Raw genomic sequence first — 24,541 nt, forward strand, 5'->3', positions numbered from 1 at the left:
TCACACAAGAACAAACGGAGTCACACATCAGTTTATTGGCTGATTGCGAACTGTTACAAGGCTTAAAAATGAACTCTAAGGGCTTGGAACAGGATAACTATGATTGGTTAAGCATATTTTTTCTAAACTCTCCAGTTAATAAATGAGCAAGAGTAGTGACAAACACAGTGCTTCACCCCTTACATGTATTGCCTTCATCAAAAACAGAAACAGAAGTCCTATCAGTGGTGTTAACCAAAAGGGACATACAAATAATCTCTGCTTAGACACGCTTAGACACACACACACACACACACACACACACACACACACACACACACACATGCGCGTCTTTAAAATATCAAAATAACTAACACGTAATATAAACCCAACCAAAATATACTTTTTAAAGCATCAAATACTTATAAAAGATTTATGGTACAAAATATTCAGTGGCCCTCCATCGCACGAGCATACTGGTAGTGAATGCAACTCGTGAGCCAAAAGAGCTTTTGTGTGCATGACTGTCGTTATTGAAACAATACAAAGAGCCTTGCTAAGTATTGTGAAAGTGAGCTGAGGGGGAATAATTTGGTGCTAATTGATGCAACATTCTTTGAGTAGAAGCCCTCATCCGCCGCCAGAGGGCAGCAGAACTAAACACTGGATTCTGGGTTTGGACGCTGACTGTGTATAAGGGGTGGTCAAAGTGGTTTAAGTTATATACACAGTACTTCACTAGTAATACGCTTCAAGTTGTAGGTAGGTATCGCATGTGTCTTTGGCTGACATCACAGGAAGTTAGTAAAAGATACAATACAGTAACTTTGTAAGGCAAACAGTGGTGAAAAACAAGAAATGCACTGAAAACAATCCTGAAAGGCATTAAAAAAAAAAAAAAGAGTCAACAACCAATATATAAACATAATGTAAATCTACGCTGTAATGCCTGCAAGCACTGTAAAGGCTGGGGGGTACTGCCTCCCAGCAGTCCAGTCGCCTGCAACAAGTATTGATCAGCAAAAAAATGCATTTGTAACACAGCTGGTCAGAGATTCACAGACTCGGAAGTCCATCTCGCACATTCACACAGCTGCTGATCAGCTCCAGCTCCCATCAGTGCCATTCAGATATTCAGGAAACACACTTCAACCAATCAGGCTTCTTCTTTCCGAGCCGAAAGAAGTTAAATGCTACACTTAGAACGGCAGCGTGTGCTGAACAGCTAATGAAGCGAAGTCTCGTTTGCATAGAACAGCCCTCAAGCAAAGCCTGATTTCTCATATGCAGATGCTGCCGTGTAACGTAAAGTTTGCATTTGTAACAGTGTGTTATCACTACTGATGAAAGGTGGTTGAATCACGTGGCGTATTGTAAAATCATCAGAGCTCAGCGAGCAGTCCTCCCCATTTTGTCACAGTCATGAGCAGCACCTAGATTTTGGCGAATCACTATTATCATAACTGAACCACAAAAATGACGGAAGGTAGCTTGTCGTGTAATTTACGAAAGAGAAGAAAAAAAAAACCCTCTTGGAGAAAATTGTGCGCTTGGTTCTGATTAATATGGCAGATGCAGTAAACACTTTCTGTGGCATGTGTATGGAGGCACGGGCAACTACAGGAGTTCAAGTGCCAGGTGAAAAGGAAGCAGTGAAACAGTTAAAATGTCAACCTTAGGCAGGACAGAGAAAAGCAGAGGGAATGTTTTATCTGCTGAAAGTCATTAAATTGTCAGTTGTAACCGAACACATCTGAAAGGGAAACGTGTGTGCACTTTAAGAGGAGCGACACGAGACGTGGTCAAACTGAGATGGTTGACGTGGTCGGTTGACGTGTCAAAAGGGTGAAAGAGTTCCTTCGCCGAGAAAGAAGTCAAAGGGTCAGTTTATGTGCAAGTGCTGAAAACAGCTTGAATTTCAGCTGAGGAAAATGGAATTTCCCACTGCCCTTGAATGTTCCAGTGGAAGACATCAGTGTGGTCACCAGTATAATACACACCCAGAATGAAGAAAGGCAGCAAACTTAATTCAATTACAGAAGAACTATGAGAGCGGTGACAGCTTTGAAGTAAGAATGAAGGGGTGATGAAAACATGATTGAGTATGAAGGGAGCAACATTTCTGGGTTTAATGTTCACGACTTCGTTTCTATGATGAAAAAGTTGGAACGATTTAGAGAAAGTATCTTGAATTGAAGTTTGAATGCTGTCAAAGTGGCAGAGGGACCCAAAAAAATCTCACACACCATGAACACTCGCACCCGCTTCAATCGTCTCTCGCTATTCAGCTACCGAAGCAATGACTTTAGAGGAAGGTTTGGCTTTGTAGACGAGGGCCGGGTCGCTGAAACCGTCTACTATTCAGACGTAGCTCCGAGTCAGTAGAGGGTCGGAGGAAATGTCATGCAGCATCATCACAAAGTGTATATCTGTGAGTTCAGGCTGGCTGATGCACTTCTAAAGGCTTGTCAGGAAATGGGGGGGAAACATTTCTTGGAGGGTATGTGCTTCCAATCATGTAACCACAACAACAACAACAAAAAAATTAAACAAAGTTTCAAGCTCAGTTGCATAGCTTGTCTCCATATCATGTGCAATAACAATCCGCTGCAAAGTATTGAATTGTTTCAATAAGTTATGTTTCAAAACCGCTTATATTAAAACGTGCTGGAAGTCATATTTCGAGGATTTTCTTCAGTGTTGATGCATATACCTTTGATACGACGAGAAGAGGGGATTAAATATTTTTTTTCTGAACATTTGGCTTTCAAATATGAATCACGTCACCCAATGTCAGCTCCCCGCAGCCCTGTGCAGGATAAATGGTGCAGATAAAGAATGAATGAATATAATCATCTAGACACCCACAACCCAACTATTGCATGGACGTAACCATGTGCTCCTCAGCCTGCGTTACGCTCCTGCAGAAATTAAGGGTCACTTAGGTCCTGGCTTTAAGTCGGAGTCACATTCGGGCCCGAGGATATGCGAGTCATAAGCATGCTGGTTCAAGATCAGAGGCCTTCCCTGGACTTCATTCCTCTACACAGCGCCGTTCTGCTGGCGGTCGGGGGTGAAGCAGCCGTTGGTCTTACAGCTGTTTTCTGCTCTCTTGACCTGGGCCACTTTCTTCCTGGACTTCCAGCGCTGAGCCAGCGGCTCCAAGAATAGAGAGAGGGAGGAGAGCAGATAGCAGAGCCCCGCCAGGTAGAAAGAACAGTCGTACGTCTGCGTGTAGTCATACAAGAAACCTGCAAGACACAACCAACAGGTGTTTCTCAGATGGGTGATCCTCTAGAGCTAATATGGAGAATTATTGTGTTACTGAATGTGACTGAAAATGGGTTTGCAGTGAATTTAATGATGGATTCTGAGTATCTGAAGTAATAAAGGTTTATTTCAGTTCCAAGGTTGCTGTTTACTAAATGGTGCAGCGCCAGCACCGTCTTAATGAAGGCTTTATTTCTACCAAAACTGGCCAGTGGGGTTGGAGAAGTTGTCTATTTCTTCTGGGGCAGCAGGTTCTCAGGGGATGGAGCCTGACTCTTGTCATAAATACAAGGTACCAGGAAGAAGTATTGAGTCCTCATGGTTGATGAGTATACAGACAAAACAGAGCCAGCTGAGAAGACCACGCCCTTAAGCTGGCGAGGATCATCCAACACAAACAGGCTGGAACCGAACAGGATGTCTGATTCACTTTGACATTCTCACGTGATAGTTGAGCAGAATCTTTGTAGCAGGGGGAAGTTATGAGGGACAGACCAACCACTCGGGCTGCTTTCGTGTGACCTTGATGGGACGAGTAGATCCTCTTCACTGATTTATATTCTGCACAGTCTGAGGTTGAAAATATTCTGAGAATCAATCAATGCAGCAGTGTTACTGCAGCTCTTTTTTTGTCGTTTTATTTGGTAATATTTTCTGAACTCTGCACAGTTAAGATGATAACGATCCTTTTGTTAGTTGTTTTGTCCTTCTGCTTGTGTCTTCTTAAAGTGACACTTTGCCTTGCCAAGTACCCAAAAACTAAGTGTCTTGAGAGCCCAAAGACATTTTATTTTCTCCTGTGTGACCTTTCCGTGGCATCAGAGTGCAGAAAGTGTCAGCCACATATATTTAGCTTGAAGCTAATGGCAACTGACGGCTAAAATCACGCTCTGGTTTGGCGTGACTGTGAAAGCGTTGGACTGAAGGGGTTGTAGTTTGTTTTTGGCTCCAATCAAAGTGGATTATTGAGCATACGTAGATAACAAAGACTTGAGAGTTCATAAACAGACATTTTTAGGTTGTTTTGCTGTTGTTAGCAGTCGCCATTAGCCCCGAGCTACATATACATAGCTGGCTCTGTCTATGTCTGTGGCTGGCTCTGTCTTCAATGAGGTACTACAGTATAAAAGAAAAACATCTTCGTGGGTACTTGATAAGTAACCGTGATAGCTAATAACTCAGGGTACCAGGAAGTTAAATCTTCAGCTTGGTTTTCTGCAGTCTTATTCACTTTTAAAATGTGAACTGTTGTTTATGAACGAGACAGAAGTTCTGCTGAGACATTTAAAAGACAGTTGGACGTCCTGAGAGGACGGAGTGGTCAGCAGGAACGTTGTTACGGTGTCGGCTGAGAAGGAGAACATAGTTCTGATGTCTTTTTCTTACAAGAGCTGCAGGGATGGTAAACAAATCTACATGCTATTTATGTACTGCCTTAAAGGGGGTCATTAGTCACATTTCAACCCTGAAACCCATAAGCTGCAAGACGGAGGATTGCCCAACACTGAGGGCAGCCCCCCCACCAGAGGTGCAGGGCGTGTACGTGTGCATGTTGGGTAACATGATCTGGTCATGATCTCATGTTTTCCCCTCCAGAATCCCATGAAGATGATATTAGTGTAACAGTTTGAGCCCCTGGCTACAGCTCCAGTAATGCGCTGGACTTGCATACCGCAACCTATCGCTTCAACACAGTTCCAGACAGTCTGTTTGACGAAAGAGGAGGAGGCACGCAGGACGATAGCTGCATCCCAGCTGAGTGTCCTTCTGCAGGGAGCTGGAGCTCGACCTGTAACTCCTCAGGCACAGACAGACGAGGGAGCAGAGTTCAGAGTTGGAGTTGCATCTGTGCTTGCAAAAGAAAAAAAGACAGCACAAACTCCTGCGAGTGACAGTTTGATCAGAAGACACTCTCGCTGCAGATTAGCCAGACCCCCCCCCCCCCACCCCCGATCAGGGGTCCAATAAAAGTCCCCAACAAGAGAAATTTTTAAAAAAAAGGTTGATTTAAAAAAGTATATTTGGAAAGAAACATCACTATTAACACCACCATCGTCCTCATGAAATATGTTGAAGAGTGTAACATCTCTTTAACTGAAACAAAGAAAGATAAATAGAGCGAGAGAAGTTGCCCGTCCTCAAAGGACGACACACAACTCCAGAAATGTGATTGTGAGGAGAAACGCAACGTGCACTCCATGCGAGTCACAATGCCCCATATTCCAGAGACGAGAACTGGGTTGATTCTTACACCACATCAGTTGTGAAGCAAATGACTGATTTGGTTGGGTCGTCTTCTTTTTTTTTTAGCTGCCCTAGAAAAGGCACAGTTCACAGGAGGGAAAAGGGGAACCGACGCTGTAACAAAAAACTGGTTCCAGATTAAAACCAGCGCTCAGAGACTAACAAAGGCATCTGTCATCACTTAGAGGTCGTGACTCACATCCAGCCATGACCACAACACTGTTTTGACTTGCTTGTAGGCAAGATGAAATTTGACCCAGTAACCCTTCGAGCAATTTTAAGAAATAACACTAAAATCCCGGCCTGCACTGAGAGCTCCACTCACGACTTGGGCTTTTTCTTGTTTTTTTGTAAATGCTTTTTTGCATTGCCTTTCCTAAAAGTTTGCACAAGTAGGCACACGCTTGAAATGCAAAGGAGTGCGGGCCGGGTGGAAGTATGTGCTACAAAAAAAATAAACACGACATCTCAAAAAGAACAGTTTGAACCTGTTCCTGAAAAAACAGTTTGCATGTGTGACAGCTGAAGGTTTTCCATGACTCACCTGCTAAAGGAGGCCCCGTGAGGCAACCCAGACCCACGAAGAACATGGAGAAGCCCATGGAGTTGTTGAGTTTGTCCGACCCCACGAGGTCGACCTGCAGAGCAGAGCAGAGCAGCACATTCGACCTGAAGCGCCTCGTATATTTCAGCTTCATTCTTTTTCATTTGCTGTTTTATATGCACTTCACTGACGCATCATCACACGTCTTCCAGAGCCAATGATCTGAAAACAGTCATGAATCAACTCCAGTGAAGAAGAAGGAGATCTGGCACTTGCTTAACGAACATCACCTCAAACCGCACCGTCTCATAATTCTGCAAGAATTATTGAGCACTATGTGTCAAGTTGATTTATACTCCAGGAGAGGAGAGTAATCATAAAGCAGTTGTACACCTTCACCAACAGGTCCAGCGGCTCTTTACATCCATGTTGGTCCAAAGTCACAGAATACAATTAACTAAAGCTTAACTAAAAGCTTCAAGCTGAACTTTTCAACAACAAGCTGATATTTTGGATATAAAACGCTGTTGTTTCACGCTATGAAAAGGCAACATGTGGCTTCTTGTGCAGTCATTTCAGTTCTAGCAGAACTGATTTAAAGGGACAGTTCACCCGAAAACTGAACTTCTCATTCAAACTGTCGTCATCTTCTACTCCACATAAACATGAACACTGCTGCTATTCCACAGTCCAGGTGTGGCATGTTTTTCTTTGTCGAGGCTTCGGGACACTTGGATTAATTTGGACGAGCAGGACTTAGACATCATGGTTTTAACTTTTCTGTTTGTTAAACAGGTCGTCGCTCACTTCAGTTGTTTGGGAGGTTACCGCAACACCTTTGCCTGTGAAACTCCAGCAGGGTTTTTGGTGACTAACAAAATCTTTCAGTATCACCATTTTTCATTTTGTGCAGCCCTTTAATCTTTACATGAATAGATTTAATCTCCCATTGATACACGATCAATGTGACATGGATCTTAATAAGCTTTGCATGCTGTTTCTAAGCAGATGAAACAGCAGCAAGTTTTAGAGCAAAGGTTAACAAACAAGTTTCTTTACTCAACAAAAGATCCTGGTTGGCCCATCGCCTTTGTCAGAAAGACATTCACCAGCAAACATGTCATCATACAGGTGCAACGGCTCAATGTGGCCAATGAGGTGATACCGAGCGAGAGATGGCTTCTTGCTTTTGTGCCCAGGTGTGATTTGAGCCGTAGATACTGGATGTTCGCTGATGTCATGTGTTCCACCCATAATCGGAGGGATCTCCTCAGCCTGGAGGAAGATTTTCCCCTTTTAGAGCATGACACAACACAATGACGCCGCTTCACCTTTACCTGCCGCAAAATTCCCCAGACGCAACTTGTGAATCCACCAGATTAGCGAGACCGTGCAGGATCTCTTCGGTTCAACTACAAAAGATGTCGGATCATTGATTACTGACGACCTTTGAGGTTACAGGCAAAGGTGAGACGCGTCCTGTAACCGGTTGCTGTCGCTGGTGAACTCACTTCGAGAGGCCAGCTTCCACAGTCTCCTTCTCTCCTTCTACTGTACCTTGATAAAGAAGCCATGAACACATTTCTGCCCAGAACACTATTTTCTTTTCATTTCAAAAAGCATCTGAATTTATCAGTGAAAATGTGGTGGTATGTCACAGGCCTGTAATTACCTCCACAGTCGAGGTTGTGTTTCCCCCACATCTGTTGGTGTGGTTGTCTTTCTGTCTGTCAACAGGATTAAGCAAAAACTACTCAACTGATTTGATTTAAATGTGGTGGTGAGACGCCTTGAGGATGAAGGACAAAACCATTAAAGTTTGGTGCGGCTCTGAATCACGGGGCGGAAACGAAAAAGACAGAGCAAGTAAATATAACATGGATCTTCTGGAAATAATCCAGACGGATTTGCAGTGAGATTATCGACTGCTGTGTCGGATTTTTTAGTTTAGAGTGGGATATTAGCCGTGGCGCTCCAGAGTTTGTCTGTCTCCTTGTCTGTCAGCAGGGTTGAGGAAAAAAACTGTAAAACTGATTAAAATCAAATATTGTGCAAAGATGAATGGAGGCCAAAGGACAAAGCCATTAAGTTTTGGCAAACGGCAAAGCAGTTAAAAAAAAATGCTTTTACTTTCTCACACTTTTTTTTTTTTTTACAATCTCCTTATTTTTTCAGGAGACAGTTTTTATTACACAGACGGTTCAGAAATAATTCTGGTATATTTGTATTACTTTTGTTTGGTTAAGTGATAGTCGTGATCCTGTTGCACTCGGTGGAGCACGTAAGAATTCAGTTTTATTAGCTATGTTGGAGACGCTGCTTCTGATGATGACGAGACAGCAAAAACTGTCACTTTGCTCTCCGGCGTCGGACGAACCTGACGACTTCCTTCTTCCATCTCACGATCAGATTTGTGGTTTTGAATGAAATGTACCAATTGATTTCTGTTCTCCAGTGGATCAATTAGAAAGCCTTTGGTTCTCTACGTTCTCCTATCTGGAAAAAATGTCAATTCGTTCAATATTAAACTTTTTTTTTTGCCAAATATGTGCAGAACTACTCAGCTTCGGCTGTACGAAAGGCAAATGAAAGCTGTCATACCCACACGCTGTTGTAAAGGTTAGACCTGCAGACACAGCCAAAGGCACCGCAGACAGCTAAAAGTACCACTGTGCACAGGTGAGGTCGAAGGGTTGGAAGCGATAAAAATGATTGGAATCTCTGCTAATTACTTGGACCTGTCGTTGGTTGATCCCCCCCAATACACATTAATTTCTTAGAAACCACTCGGATCTTTTTAGCCTGGAAAGTAAACCACCACGCTGGAGAACCACTGGACACGAGTCATGCTTGGATCAGCTGGCCCCCTCACCAGGACAGGCAGCAGCAGAGCCATGTAGCCGCCGCAGAAGATGGCGAAGAAGATGGCGTAAACCATCAGCAGGATGTAGGAGTCGGCCAGAGGGGAGAGAAGGTTGACCAGGCCACAGAGGATCAGGTAGGCCTTGTGGTAGTGGTATTTATGGAAGAGGTTCCTGTCGGTGACCCAGCCTGAGGCCAGCTGGGCGATGGTCTCTGTGATACCTGCAAGAGAAGAGAGCGGGTGAGGCGGACGGAGGAGTGGATGAGAAAACGAGGGAATTACAAAGTTGCGAACACAGAATAAAACTGTACTCAGAAAGAGCATAGAAACGGAAGGCAGCACGGATAAGTGCGGGTCTTTCCTAGTTAAATAAGGCTAAGCAGGATGAGTGAACAGTCGTTTAGAGGAAGAAATAAAAGAAGAGAAGCAGACGAGGAACACGAATAATAAAATATTCAGGTTGTAAGACGAAGCTGCAGCTTCACATCTAGAAAACAGATCCAGTTCAACCTCAGATGTCCAGTTCAGTGTAATTATTTAACGGAATCATCCCGACTGTTAAACATACTAAATAAGTAATTACATTCCGAATTTTTTTTTCCGTTAATTTGCTTGGTACTACATTATTTTGAAATGTAGTTTTCTTTGATTTAATCTTTACTTATACAGACAGGATGTCCATTAAGACTGATTTTGTTTCTGCCAGTGAGCTCTGGCCGAGAGAGCAAACCAGTCTGAATAAAAGTAAAGGACAACCCACAGCGAATATAAAGAAATCATTTCGATAAAATCCAGCTCAAACAAAGCAGCTGCACGTCTCGGTTAGATGGACTTTAACATCCGAGCGTACCAAACTGCTAAGATTTAGTTAATTCAGCAGATTATTCCATGTCGTTGCAAACAAATAAATACAGAAGAACTCCAGTTGGTTATAAAACCTGAAATCCTTCAGAATCTAAAGAGGCTGCAACATCTACACAGGTTTGTTATAAAAAGCTCTTCTTGGCTTCAGCTTGGTTTTTGTTGTAGGCACTCGGTCATGACGGCTCCAGATGAACTGGTACTGGGACATTTTCACATTCGTAGCTTTGCCTCCTATCATTTTTTTAAAAGGCGAGTATGTGTGCGGTATTTGTAACTGAAATAGCGTAACTAGTTTAACTACTGGTCCACCAACAGGTGACATAATCTGCACAACGATTTGTCAGATGGCCAAAATGTTTTGTACTTTCACGCCACCCGCAAAAGGCGTTTCCTGGCTGTGAGCTTGTGAGAGGTGACCTCATCACACATCTTACACGGGGGTATTTACCTCACCCTCGATGCCCATCGAGGAGACCCGACAACTGAGCAACACCCGCATGTCACCAGCAGGTCTGAAGACGACCCCCTCCCCTCGACATGACACCGTCCATTAAAGATAAAAGACAAACTCCTTGCTTTTATCTGACTTGTGCAAGCATTGATTTTTTTCTTTTTATCTGCAGGAATCCCACACACCTCCGTCAGGTTGTAACTTCCAGTTCTTCCCTGCTTTTTTTGCACCACTGCAGAATGAAGGTCACTCCCTGAAACTGGAACATTATCACTACGAGCCTGACTCTTAGCGCCTGTCTGAGAGGTGCTGCACATTTTGGGGACTAGAACTCTGCCTCTAGTGATCCTCCCACCAGGGTTACTGAGGGCAGGCAGGAGCAGCTGTTTTACAGTGAGAATGGTTTGACCTCTTGACCTGTGCAAGCAGATACAGACGGACGTATTGAAAACACCATCAAGAGGGTGAAGATGGGATGCCCGCTATCACCGTGTTGATCCTCCCTTTTATCTCAGAGGCTGCTGCCTACTCACAACACACAGTGTGTGTGTGTGTGTGTGTGTGTGTGTGTGTGTGTGTGTGTGTGTGTGTGTGTGGGTGGGTGAGGGACAAACTCCTCATTATGCACTAGATCCCATCTGATTGATTGTTTGCTCCCGTCGGTTATGATGACTGGGCAGATATGCGCTGCTCTCTGCTGAGGTCAACTGGAATGTGATAGTCGGTGCAGAAGCTGCAGTGGTGTATTGACTGATGCAGGAATAGCTACAGGCAGGCAGCTCGGAGCCATTGATCACTGCTACACACACTGATGCTATGCAGATCGCAGCCACCATCCTCTGGCCCAGGCTGCACCGCTCAGCTTGAATCCAGAAGAGATTAAAATTCTGCTGCAGTTCATCAAAATGAGTTTGCAAACAGATTGTGTGAGGTACTCATCTTTACAATGCATGGTCACATTACTCAGCACATACCCTCTTGTAGATAGAAAATAATGCTGATGTACATACTCTGTCTTAGAGACCAGTCTGAATGAAGTCCAAATGAATAAACAATGAAAAGCTTCATGTCTGCTCTTCTTACATAACAGCATCTTGAGCATTTCTGTCCACAGACGTTAGAGAGAGATGACATGCGGCAGCTGTGCTGTGTTTATGTGTCCTCCTGTAGCGACCTAAGGCAAAGTCCTGGGGTGTCCCCCGCTTGCATACAGACAAGTTGTGAGTTTGTTTGTGTGTTTTAGCCTCAGCAGGTTTGTCCAGACCCGCAGCTGTTCGTGTTCAAACTCAGTACAATAAAGATTAAATACAGCCTCTCCAAGTAGCACCTAAAGCCCGACTGCATCAGACATTATTAGTTCTGCCTCCTCTCTGTTCTGCTGACAGGTAGAGAAGGTATATACCTGCACGCCCCTGGGCACTGACAGACAGTGGGGGTTGAAAGGCAAGAGAGAGATGCCGCTCTGTCTGCTTTAGCGGGCACTGACACGGAGACACAAGATTAAAGCAAATTGAACTAAAAGACATGTTGGTTTTCCAGGCTTCCCTGAGGTTGTTGGCTCATCTTGCGTCCTCTTTTGTAAATTGCCGCCTCAGTGCCCCTCTGCAAAGTATCAGCCACTTTAGAAGCGAGCTCAAACAAAGTTGGGAGCCCCTCTTGTTACCCCGCCAGCAACTTTACTCAGTTCGCTGTTGCTTAGAGACTGCAGTATGTTCCACTGTTAGAGGCTGAGGGTTGACGAATAGACTGAGCCGGACGACAGTGGCCTCCCTCCCTCCGTCCAGTCAATGGGCTTCTATGACAACCGCTGGTTCAAGGAAAGAGGGACAGCGGGACACTGGGATGGTGGCTTTGTGGTGTGGGTGGCACCCTGTCCCCCTCGCTCTGTCCTGCTCTCTCCCTCATTACAGTGCACATGACCAGAGAACGACAGAGCAAACGCGTCTGAGTCAAAGGAATCTGTCAGTCTTGATGCTCAGTGGCACCGACCGCTGGCATGATCCCATCACCTCCCATCATTGTTGTACTACAGCAGTACTGCAGCACTAATACTCACAATACTGCACAAATAGTACAACAAATTCAACAACTTACAACTTTACTTTAGTTGTCATCCAGCTACTGCTTTGATATCAACTAATATTGGATTCATTTCCACCGAGCAGAAAGTTAGCTTCAACAAATATTCCCATTACTTTCATCACTGTCAAATGTAAATTATGTGCAGGTAGCCACGAAGACTCTGTCCACAACAAGAAACGCGACACCAGGCCCCCCCCCAGCGTCTCCCACAACAGCCCAATGGCGTGAAGCTCAAGCATACACACTGAAACATCGTACACACCAGCATCAAGGCCATTAAGGTGGATTTGTCAGTGTATTCCAGTGCGTAATTTTAGAAATAAGTGTTTCTTGACCCAAATCTTCAGTTTTGGCTCGTTTCATCCATATTTGTATCCCGGCTGTGTTTCAAGGGCAAGTCGCACTGCTGTCTTGAGATTTTCATTTCGCCCACACTCACTCCCCAGCTGCCATCGCAGCACAGCCACGCTGAAAAAGGAAACGCTGCATTTTTCTAAGAAGTCAACATGACTTTTCTTAACCTCCATCTGGGCTAAAACAATACACCTGTACTAAGAAGACAAACAAAGCCCTGATGCATAATTCAAAAAGCGTCTGAAGTGGAACACAGGAGATGTAAGGAACTGACAGCAGCTCTTGTTGCTGTAACAAAAGAGTTCATCTTACAACAACATGTCAGAGCATTCATCTGCCTTCATTCTTATCCAGACAAAACCTTTCAGCTAATGCCATCTTTCTGTAGGACTGGTTACGAAGCAGAGGCATGTGCATCCTAAACACACAACCTCATCTGTCGCAGTTCAATTATTCATGAAGCACTCTTAAAGAGCCATACGCGCATGTGGTGACCGGTCAAAATGGCAGTGCTGTTTTCTGTTCATATGGAGCGGCCTCATCGATGGCGTACTGCTGAACTGAACCGCCCTGGCCAGTGGACCAAAGTTCAGCTTTTATGTAAGCACATTCATTACATAATACTGCAGAGTCTGAGCAGCTCACAAATAATTAATGCCGAGGAGTTGACTGAGGACTTTTTTTGCATCACTTCTTAGACCCAGACTTCCAGAGACCTCCCTGAGAGTCACTTAAAATGTCTACTGAAGGCACAGTCAGAGACAGGCAGGGCGTCCTCAATCATGAGACGTTTACGCTCCACGCTTTATCCTGTTGTTAGGTAGGTGGAGGTGGAATGATTCTCAGTGAGACGAGAACGATTTTTACCGGTGACAGTCAAACAAGGTGTCTTCAAAATAATCAACTTCATTCAAATTAAAAAAAAAAAAAAATGAATACAAAGAAATCTGTTAAAATCAACACAGCGGCCAGCGGGGTTCATCGTTATTCATATGAGGACAGGAATGGTCATGTGGTTTTCAAACTGCTGAGCCGGTAATCAGGTGAGGGTTTGGAAACTAGAGCTGTGTGCAGGGGGGGTTCCACACTCAGGAGAAATAATAGACCTCCAACATAGGTAACCACAGGAAATGTGGCTTATATCTGAAATATCGTAATCAATAACAAATCAACTCATGGAGAAAAACATGAATAAAATCAAGGTTTTAATTTTACATCATGAAAACGTTGCAGTGTCCCTGTTTGTGTTCACTGGTTGATAAGCAACATTTTGATTTGTATGTTATACGAGCCAATTTCTGTGATTCTTTCATTAAAAGACTTTCTGTTATGCAGGTGTCTTTTTTTAAACAAGTGATATATTTATGATCCTAATTTTGAAAAATTATCAGTGGTTCACTTTCAAAACCCAAATATCTAATAAACAAACTATGAGCATCGAATCAATGTGCCGAATAGCAGTTTTGTGTGTCTCACCTGCCACAGAAATGATAAATGAGGCATCCATGGCATCGATGCCCAGGTTCCTGGCCCGTGCAGAAAGGTGGAAGTAGGGGATGAAGTAGGCCAGCTGGCTGAAGACCACAGACCAGGTATAAATGCAGAAGAACGGGTCCTTCAGCAAGGAGAAATCGAGTACTTTGGCTTTTCTGACAGTCTCCTCACACGGTGTGCTGGCATGTGAGGGAAATCCAACAATGGTGGACCCATTCGTGCTACTATTGAGCTCCATGGATCTGTCTGGGCTTGTGGGTTTACACTGACCCGAGTCATGCAGGGGCTCGTGCCCGTTGACGCCATTGAGGACCAGTCGGGTTAGTTCAGGGTGCACTGACTGGTCCTGGGCTCCCTGAGTATGCTGCCTCTCCAGTTCCTCAGCATCCCTGTGAGGAGGAAGAGGGGGGGATGGAAATGTGTCTGATTTGGAGATGCCATTGGATAAGTGAGAGGAGCCATTCAAGCAGCTCTTGGTGTAGTCCTTCTCCGAGGAGCTTTTGAGGGAGACAGCCGGACTCTTTTGGATGGGAGATGAGGCACAGTTTGATGCGGCGTCATGCTTCACATTGATGGGCCGCAGAAGCATCCCAGAGGCCAACAGATTCAGCATCAGACCACCCAGAATCAGCATTGCTCCTGTGGGGACAGTGGATTTGTGTTACCAATCACGTGAAAAAAACCCACACCTTTGCTTTATTCTAGACTCTAATCTGCCTACCTTGCCAAGCATATTGGTCCAGAAGCAGCTGAGTGAATGGAGCGAGCGCAAAGGTCAAACCCATCCCCGAGCGCCCGATGGCATACGCTGTTGCCAACCTCTTTCGGAAGTACAGCGCTGTGACCACTGAGAAGGATTGGTACAGAAGTGCAAAACCCATTCCTAGACAGAGTAAAGAAAGTTAGACATGCGCACCAGGGGAGTTTGTTTTCTGAACAACTGTTGAAACCCTGAAACTGAAAGTGTTCTCCCATGTGTATCTCCCAACTTCTCCATGGCATATGAGCCTGTTATATCTGTGGTGGGAGTGAATACGAAGTTCTCATCCTGGGGTTTGCACAGTTTACATCTATATATACATCATATTTATTCCATTTGCACTGAGCAGCCACCTTTTCACAGTATTTTTGTCTGTACTACATTATTGTCCCCTTGACTGAGCATTTTAAGTTTTAGTATTTCTTTTAAACCTTTGTGGTCATTATTTGTAATGGTTACGACACCTACTTTGGGGTTTATATGTCCAGCACACAAACCAGAATTGACAATAAAGTGGATTTGGAGCAAATGGAAAATTCTTTTGTGCGTTTTAAACTTTATCTCATCGAATCATTCCTGTAAACGCCAGTGCAAACTGAAAGATTTCATTACATCTACTCTGGTGAGAAGAAGCTCTATCGCCATACAGCGGGAAATCCTTGCTGTATTAATACATTTTTCTTTTTCAAAAACAAATACTTGTTGGTATGTGGTTCTGGAAGCCGGCTGCCGAAGTCTCTGCGGTGTGTTCAAGCGCAACTTTTTGGTCGGCCTATGCTGGCACGAAACCTCTGACATGGATTTGTCGTGTCTCTGCTCTTGTGGTTTCAAAAGTCATTCAGAAAATATCTGGTTCAAGTCCTGCTAAACTGCTTTGGCTTCCAACATTTATCTGCTCACCAACTATCACGCCCATGCTGATGTAGAGAAACACCACGCTGTTGGCAAAAATACTGATGAGGAAGCCTCCGCTAACCAGCACCGCCCCAGTGATGGAGGTCACCCTGGCTCCTACCTTGGAGCAGGCCACAGAGGCGATCGGTGCTGCAGCAGCGAGGAGAGGAAGCATAAACACACAGGATCTCACAAAGCTTCCATTTTCTGCCACTTAATTTGAGCTGCAGAGCATTGGGAGAAGAAAAACATCTCTACATCTAGTCTTTGGTTACAATGCTGCTTTGTCGAACCTCCAGACAGCCGCAGACTGGACATGATGGAGCCGATCCAGCTGATGCTCTCGGCAGAGCCTCCAAATTCATCTTGGAATGCCACAAAGAAGATCCCGAAGCTCTTCAGGGTTCCCATTACTAGGACATTAACCTAAAATAACACACATACACGCATGCATGCACGCACGCACACACACACACACACACACACGCACGCACGCACACACACACACACACACACACACACACACAAAAATAATGAGAAAGAGATCGCAGCAGGCAGTACATTTTTCTTCCAGCTTGATCAGTGTCTGATTGTGAACTCTAAGAAAAACACACACCAAGACACAAAATACTGAATCAACAGTTTTTCTTGAATTTTCTATCATACTATATACAAAACATTTACATGCATACAATATATCTGCAGTAGTTGCACTTCAAAACAGCTAATAAAGTACTTAATTACAGGCTCGATATTTGTACGGTTGATCTTATGATTGTACTATTATGTGTACTGTAATACACACAAATACTGAAAGGAATCAATAATCGGATCATAAAATCTCTGGAGCCACACGTACCAGAAAACAATGCAACACCACCATCCAGCCCCAGCCACCATCTGGAGGGTCCTCATACTGGATCTCTGTCTCCTTCTCCTTCTTAGAGGTCATGGCATCGTTCCTGAACAGCTTCATGGCTGCTTTGTTTTCACTGGGAGAACAAAAACAGCAATTCATTAATAACCTCAAAGTCACAAAGTACGCTGCTTCATGACGAAAATTAGCCTGATCACCGTGAATGCACTCAAATGCATGACGTTCACATGCACCGTGAGGATTTATGAGTGTTTAAACAGCTATTAAAAGGCACATTTGAATGCAATTTACAGGATTCATAGTAAACACGTCCTCGCAATAACAGGGACTGCAGCAAGGAAACAGAAATGTGTCTTTGAGTGTTTATTCTCCAGAACAGTGATTCTATGTCTGAGACTCTCTCCTGCAAGATTAAGGAAATTTATGCATCTATTTATAATCCATGAGAATCTCTTGAAGCAGATTGGAGCATAATTAACAGCAAAACAACATCTTAGAGAGGACTGAGTGTTTGAGGAGAGACGCAGGCTGCTCTTCCAAGCACAAAAAGGAGAAAAGTCTCAACATTTGACCTAATAAAGCACTCACTATGCTTTATTTTAGCGTGATAGAGAAATACCCTTTAATGTGAACTGACAGGGTGTTGTAGTCCTTGTCGAGCCACTGAGGTGTGAAACAGGTCAGTTACAGAACAGCCAAAGCTGGTTACTTTTCCATCCTTTTTGCTCTGATTACAGCTGCTGCACTGGCCTCCAGTGTCTGTAAATTATGTTTTTCTTGAAGTTCCTGGTCAGCCCATGGCTGTGTGTCCGCGGCGTGATCGCCGCTGCTTTGGTGGTGGTGTTGTTTACGCATCACATCACTCTACCATGTACCTTCAAGTGCTTTTCCTTTATATATAAATATATATATATATAAATTAACAAAGTTAGGCTATTGTGGAAATAACAAGAACTGTAAATGCACTTGTGACCTGTAAGATATTCGCGCTGGTACAAGACAGAGCAAGTGTAGGAGGAAGATGGATAATAGATTAGTGTGTACACTGACAATTACACATGGCTCAACCAATGTCATGTTTGGCGAGGGTGTACACGCATGGCTGCTATCGTGAGTACGAGCTCGGCTTGAGTATGTAGATCAAATAGGTGAGGCTGAGCACAAAACTGATGTCCTGAGTCTGCAGCCTTCAGACTAGACCCCCATTGTGAGGTTATTCAGGGGCAACTTGTTCATGTTTGTGTTGGGAGACAACAACAAAAGCCATTTGACTTCGTTCCCCAACAGGCCGCGTGCAAAACACATTTCAAAAGGATCCCCGAACCAAGGCTTTGATTTGTGTGGACATTTATGGATTTAATGAAACAGAAACTTGCAATACTGTGTATCCATGTACGAGTTACAACATTGTCACTAATGGATAAAAAAATGAATAATTACTTCAAACAAACAGGTTACGTTTAAGCCAACTGTTTGTCTGTTTGTGGGATTATGCAAAAAGAACCAGGCCAAGTTTCATGAAACCCAGTGGAAGGGCGGAGCAGGGGCCAGAGAGAACCTCCGTCAGATTTGTCCCATCAACTGATGTTGAGTGAGATGATTTTTGTGGCTAAAAGGGACTTTTTTTTTTTTTTTTAGCTCAGTGCATCTTCCACATTTTTGACATGTTTCTATCTCTGTGTTCAGCAGAGTCTCCTGTTTCTCAAGATATAAGTCTTGAGGCGACAGCATTTATGTCATTAAGGAATATGTCAGAGTTCAAAGGAGCCTCTCGGCTGAATTCTTGTCAAGGTCAGTAGAAACTATGCAGTTACCATCACCAATGGCAACCTCTAACGGCAGTGGAAGCCTCGCGTGTTGATCCAAATCAGCTGATCTGAGGCAGCTAGCTGACATTAGCTGTCTAGCTGACATTACAGGTATGTTAACGAACATTGCTGTAAATGTTATCCTACTGCTTTTGAAACATTCCTTCATTCAGACAGACAGACAGACAGACAGACAGACAGACAGACTGCTTTATTAATCCCTTTTGGACGTTCCTCAACATTCATTCACAGCACTGTTACCATAGAATAGACTATAAATGAAACCTTAGCGAAAAATAGCAAAGAAGAGAAAACAAAGACTATATATATATATATATATATATATATATATATATATATATACATACATGTGCGTGTGCCTGTGTGTACCTGGAAGGTTATGTATATGTGCATAGTGACAGGAGTAACCATAATATTAATTGTTCTTAATTGTTATTATAACAATAATAATAATTATAACAATAATAATGATGATGATATAATTCAATAATGATGATATAATATAATAAAAATATAGCAACAGTTATTATAATAATAATAATAGTAGTAGCAGCAGTAGTAACAAGAATTATAATAATAATAATAATAATATAATACAGCCTTTATTTTGAAAGAACTCGTTGTTTCCTCATTGACCAGCTTCTGTTTTTGTTTGCCTATCTAGTTGTCAGATTAGTTTTGCCTGCTCTCTTTCCTGGTCCAGGTCTTCCAGATCCTGCCGACCAAGACTTCCACCTGTCTGCTCTGCTCTCCATATATGACATAACTGTCCTCCCATATTCTCCTCATATATGTTTGATTATTCATTCATAGGCGCTGCTCAAGTGCTTAACTTAATCTCTAACTCTGACTATTCCCACCTGGCGTTCAGAGTAGGAGAGCATGCTTTTTATGGATGACATTCCACTGTAAATCAGTGGGCAGGCTCGGTTAGAGCTCCTTCATTTTATATGTTACTTTTTACGCAGGCCCATAAATAATTTTCACATACAGTGCTTCCATAAGCAGCCAAGTGAACTAAGAACGGGGGCTTTTTTTTGGGGGGGGGGGGGGGTTATGTCACCATGGCAGCATCATTCTGTGTCAGCTAAAAGTGACCATTAGTGAAGAGTCCAAAGAAGTAGCCCAGCCTGCCTAAGCTCGTGCATGTGCATCTTTCTCTGAATCATGCTGTGACATCAAGTTTCTGATACAGATGGTATTTTGGCAGATTTTTGGGACTTAATGTGACTTCTGAAATTCAAGTCTTCATCTTTTAGTTTTGCTTTTCAATTAAAGAATGCAGAGGGGAACATAAAATGTTGTTTTCTTCCGTTGCACTGCAAGTTTTATCCTCATTCAACCAGAAGAAACTGGGGAGACTCAAACTATTTTAATTTGTTTCATTCACTGTCCCTATTACATTTTCACAACACTGCTGTATGTGTTTGTGCACCATTTAATTACATGTGGTAGGAAAACATAAACTTGTTCATTATATTGGCTAATGGACGAATGAATAACAAAGGCCCAAGTATAGATCCCTGCAGGACTCCACTAGAGTTTGACATCACCCACTGGTTTGTGGGCCCTTGTTTTAAAGACTCAAGTTGTACAATTTGAAACTGGAGATGTTTGGATGAAACAGGAGAGTGGCGTGGGGGCGTGGACCTGACCAGAGAAGGACAGGGAATCTGGGCGTTCTGGAGGAGTCCGTAACAGCCACACGTCCGACAGTCAGAAGTGTTTTTTTTTTTTTTTTTTTAACAGACCCCAATGGAAGAAATGAACAGAAAAAAATTAAATCAATTTCCTATCATTCTTACTGTTTATTAACCACTTAATGAAAATGTACATTTACATGTAAAAGTACTTGATATTTCCACTCCATTAAATTTTATAGGGGAATATTGTACTTCCTCCTCCAGTACATTAATCTAACAGCTTTAGTTACGCTTTCAAATTAAAATTGAACATGATGGATCACACGGCAACATCATAAAAGACAAAACTAAAGATTAAACTTGAATTTTAGAAATTTTTTTGGGCTTGTGACATCTTGTAAAAGTCAGTGTGTACTTGGGATAACATATCAGATACCTGCGGGTTGTTAACAGCTCCACCAAGTAGTGTTTTTCCCTTTTAACTACTCAGATGGTTTCATTTAAATAAATTTTTAAATGATCGAATATCTCAACCAAAACAAAGACAAGAGAAGCAATCCAAAAATCATAAACCAGATGTGTGTATTAGAATTTCGTATTTTCCTCTCTCCACTTCCATGAATCCTCTCATGACCCTCAACCTCCAGACTGATTAGGTGCTCCTCTCTATAAAACTTCATATGAAGAGTTTCAAACTAACATGCTTCTTAAAAACTAATGCTTCATGATCAAAATGTGTTATATGCCTGGAAACCTGTATGAAGTGGGTCAAACTATCATGCTTCTTACACACTGGTGCTTCCTGATCAAAATATGTCTCAGACAATGTCAATTAAACCAGCACTTTTTAGGATTTTTTTCTTGTAATGGAGCTTTTTATTCCACACCTCTGCTGGTGCTTTTACAACAGTAAAGACTCTGGATACTTCCTCCCCCACTGCAGGCTGTTACGCAGGGACACAATTAGATCAAATGGGACTTCTGTTTCCTCCTTTCTCGCTAACAAGTAGCTCCTACTGGCTTCTATTGACTTGGTGGAGGCTTCACCTTTCATCTCCTGAGGGCTCCACTTGGACTTTCCAGGTAATTTTTGGGACATTCTGTATTCTGAGGGTTACTGATTCTATCGTTAGCTGCCTTGGAGATGTGACAAGGTGTCCTCAAGCAATGACTCGACTATTGGTAATAAAGATCCGGATATGTCTTTGAATATCTGAACTAGTACAAAACCTTGACTTTCTAAACTCAACCGTCAACAGTACTGTGGAAATCATGAGATAAACCCAGTTACAGATGTTGAAAACAAAGCATGACGGTGTAGCAAACCTGTGCGTCCTTTGTAGCTTTCATGAATACCCCCAGTCTGACTCGGACGAGTGTGAAAAACCGAGAGCACTTTACACAGAAAACACAGAGCGGATTAAAACTGGAATGAATTGGGCCGGTGTACTGCGAGGAAGTATTTCCCTCCCATGTGCTGTTCATAAGTTTTCCTCAGAGAATGCGTGAGTGCATGTTAGTGAAAGTGCCGGGGGTCTGAGGGTTTGAGCGATGGGGGTTGGAGCTCAGCACCTTGTAGTGAGGTATTTAATCCCTGTTACTGCACACTTCCACCAGGACATTCTCTCTCCTACGTCGCTCTGTTACAACTTGTACATAGAGCTGCAAGTTTAGATTCTTTAACATGACCTGGAAATGGCAACTTTACGGTTTGTCCTTATTTGACCTTCCATTTATCAAAGCCATATTCCAGCGGAGTATACTAAGACTGCCTCATTTTATCACTTTAAAATTCTTATTTTTTTAAATTAAGTTTGGATCTTAACAAAATCCCAGAGGGTTGTTTCAAGATGACTTTGACATTTTGGAAAAATGTGCGTATTTGTTTTTTGAGAGGAGAAGATCCCTGCTGCACTTGTACATGAGTGTGTTCACTGCAGAGCTGGTGATACTGGTACTTGCAGGAGTAATAGAGGTAGCAGGGTCAGAGGTTTCTGCCCAACAGCAAACATTTTTTTTCCGGCTAGAATGTAACATAAAACCGTGAGCAAAACAGGTTTTCCCACTTACCTACACGACACTAAAGGCTAGGCCAGTAATGGACAAAAAGTCAATGCAATGTTGCAATAAATCTAAGAGCTTCTTTAATTGTCTGCTCATTCCCTGCCCCAGGATGACATTGTTTCACCTGTGTCTGTTGGTAAGTGTGTCTTAAAGCATGCAAGGTTTTCCTTCCCTTTTGATTGTTGTAAAAATGGCTGACATGTCCTTGTTCTAGACACAGACGCAGCAGCGTAGTGGCACGCGAAATATGTTCATTTGTCTCGTGGATTCAGTCTGGGGTTCAGAACCGCGACTCTAGCGGGAACCTGTGAGATTGGCTTTTGTCGACCGTGATTCTGTGACAAACTCAAAACACTCTTTGCATTTTAAACAGGTTTAAATCATTTAAATGTATTTCCATTTTAAGGTAATACGATGAATTCTCAGCTTAAAATTATTACACTTCTGACCGATGCCTGCCATGCAAACCACATCATGGGAACTTTGTTGTTCTCCTCTTGTTTGCTTTCATCTCACTACTGTCATAAAGAAAAATATCTTTTAACATGGCCGATTCAGTTTTGTTTTATCCTTGTGTGAAAATCAATTTTTACCAGGGTTTGCATTTTAATCGAATTTTGTTGTTTCACCCTAACTACTACAAACATGCATGTCAGCACAACTTCAAGTACTACTCACATGTACATTTTGTCCATCAAAAAAAGTTTTAAGTTGTTGTTCTGCCCATTCTGACTGTGACAACCTTGCATGTCAGAGACAATGGGACAATACTCACAGCCCACACACAAAATACATTTCAGACGTTCAGCTCAAACAAATGAAGCTTTTTGCAGATTTAGACAGTTAAGTGGAATCTTCTCAAGTTACAGCCTTTTAGCACAGAACGGTTTCTTTCATGTAACTGCATCTGTGCTGGAGCACGACAGGTTATTACAAGCATGGCAGTGGAATTTCTCACTAAAAAGTATGTGACTTTGGATGGAAATAAAAGAAAAAACCCTGAGTGATATCTTAGCTTCAGCTGGATATTTGATTCCTCCACAGAAGGAGAACTGTACATCTTTTTTCTGATCAAAGGAGCTCAGGTTATGGCTTGTGTGTCAGGAGATGCAGTTACAGCAAGATTCCTCGCCAGCGTAGGCTTCCTCAAGTCAGGTCAGTTTTATTTGGATTGCGGCAAATCACAACAAAAGTTATTTCAAGACACTTTGCAAGTAGAGCAGGTCTAGGTTCTAGAGTGGGTTCCTCACTGTCACACTTAAGTCAAAGTTCACTGTGTCTCGTTTGTTCTCTGAGGTTAACATTTCCTTTGGCCCCAATACACACACACACACACGCACGCACGCACGCACGCACACACACACGCACACACACACACACACACACACACACACACACACACACACACACACTATAGTTGTGAAAACAGCACTACACTTCAGAGATCAGGGCCAGCGGCATCCTGTGGGTTTCACCAACAAAACTGTGAGCGTGATGTCTCTCTCTGGGTTCTCCAGACCGACATTCGCTCCTCCAGTACGTTTTCATTTCATCAATATCGAGTCTTCTACCTCGTAAGACTCAGGGGAATCGATTTTTTTGTTCTGGTGCAGTGAAAAGGCACCACGAGCCACTTATTTGTTAACTCCAGAGTCAACAAGAGCGTTTTATATTTTCCATCTTGGAAAGATGTCTACAGAAGATCTGAAGTGTGAACTTGGATGCATGTGCATGTGAAGGTTTAGGAATGGTGACGGAGCCTACTAAGGGATGGACGGATACATTTATGGCAGTATCCAAGCAGCTGGCAACAACTCACTTAGAAAATTTTATATGGAAACACCAAACATCTAAGCAGAGCTCTCTAAGCTGAGAAAACTAAAGTTCATCAGTTGACTTTGGAGGTATTCAATAAAACACAAAGCTGTTTCAACAGGGGCTTTTTCGTTGTCTTTGGAGTCAAATATGGAAAGGCAACGCGTGATGGTGCCTTTACAGTGAACCAGAAACAAAGAATGAAGGTTCCACTGAATCATGCGAGGTACAAGACCTGGTATGAGAGAGCGAGCTAGGAATTTATACACAGTAAAGTGAGTCCAGACCAGTTTTGGTGATTTTTCAACTGATCAGTTTGTAATAATCACAAATAAGCTGCCAGTCAGAGACGTCTATCCTATTAAAACATAATCTAAGGACATCACAACTAGAATCTGCCAGCCAAAATGCTACCGATATATCACACTGTGGGACTTCACGATGAGAGAGACTAACTGGGAGTGTGTACCTCAGACAAGGTTGTTTTATGTGAACTTTTTCTACAAATTACAAC

The 24,541-nt window shown here is 42.9% G+C and overlaps 1 protein-coding gene across 3 annotated transcripts in view; it reads right to left on the reverse strand.

Annotated features, from left to right (window-relative positions):
* Window positions 1-21: 21 nt before the first annotated feature.
* The window catches only part of slc16a4 (solute carrier family 16 member 4), a 28,605-nt gene continuing 4,085 nt past the window's right edge, over window positions 22-24,541 (reverse strand). For 2 of the 3 annotated variants that reach the window (XM_086214643.1, XM_086214642.1), the window contains exons 4-11: window positions 16,659-16,791; window positions 16,093-16,225; window positions 15,806-15,949; window positions 14,867-15,028; window positions 14,128-14,784; window positions 8,910-9,121; window positions 6,038-6,131; window positions 22-3,230 (exon numbers count right to left, since the gene is read on the reverse strand). In XM_086214643.1, the coding sequence (XP_086070769.1) occupies window positions 3,022-3,230; window positions 6,038-6,131; window positions 8,910-9,121; window positions 14,128-14,784; window positions 14,867-15,028; window positions 15,806-15,949; window positions 16,093-16,225; window positions 16,659-16,775 (1,728 nt within the window). In that variant the 5' untranslated portion in view covers window positions 16,776-16,791 and the 3' untranslated portion in view covers window positions 22-3,021. Of the gene's footprint in view, window positions 3,231-3,661; window positions 5,096-6,037; window positions 6,132-8,909; window positions 9,122-14,127; window positions 14,785-14,866; window positions 15,029-15,805; window positions 15,950-16,092; window positions 16,226-16,658; window positions 16,792-24,541 lie in introns of those variants that run through there. The other variant, XM_086214644.1, reaches the window with a different exon arrangement.

Source organism: Aulostomus chinensis, chromosome 9 (genome assembly GCF_037954235.1).
Source record: "Aulostomus chinensis isolate RoL2024-O1b breed Wild chromosome 9, RoL_Achi_v1.0, whole genome shotgun sequence".
NCBI classification, from domain to species: Eukaryota; Metazoa; Chordata; class Actinopteri; order Syngnathiformes; family Aulostomidae; genus Aulostomus; species Aulostomus chinensis.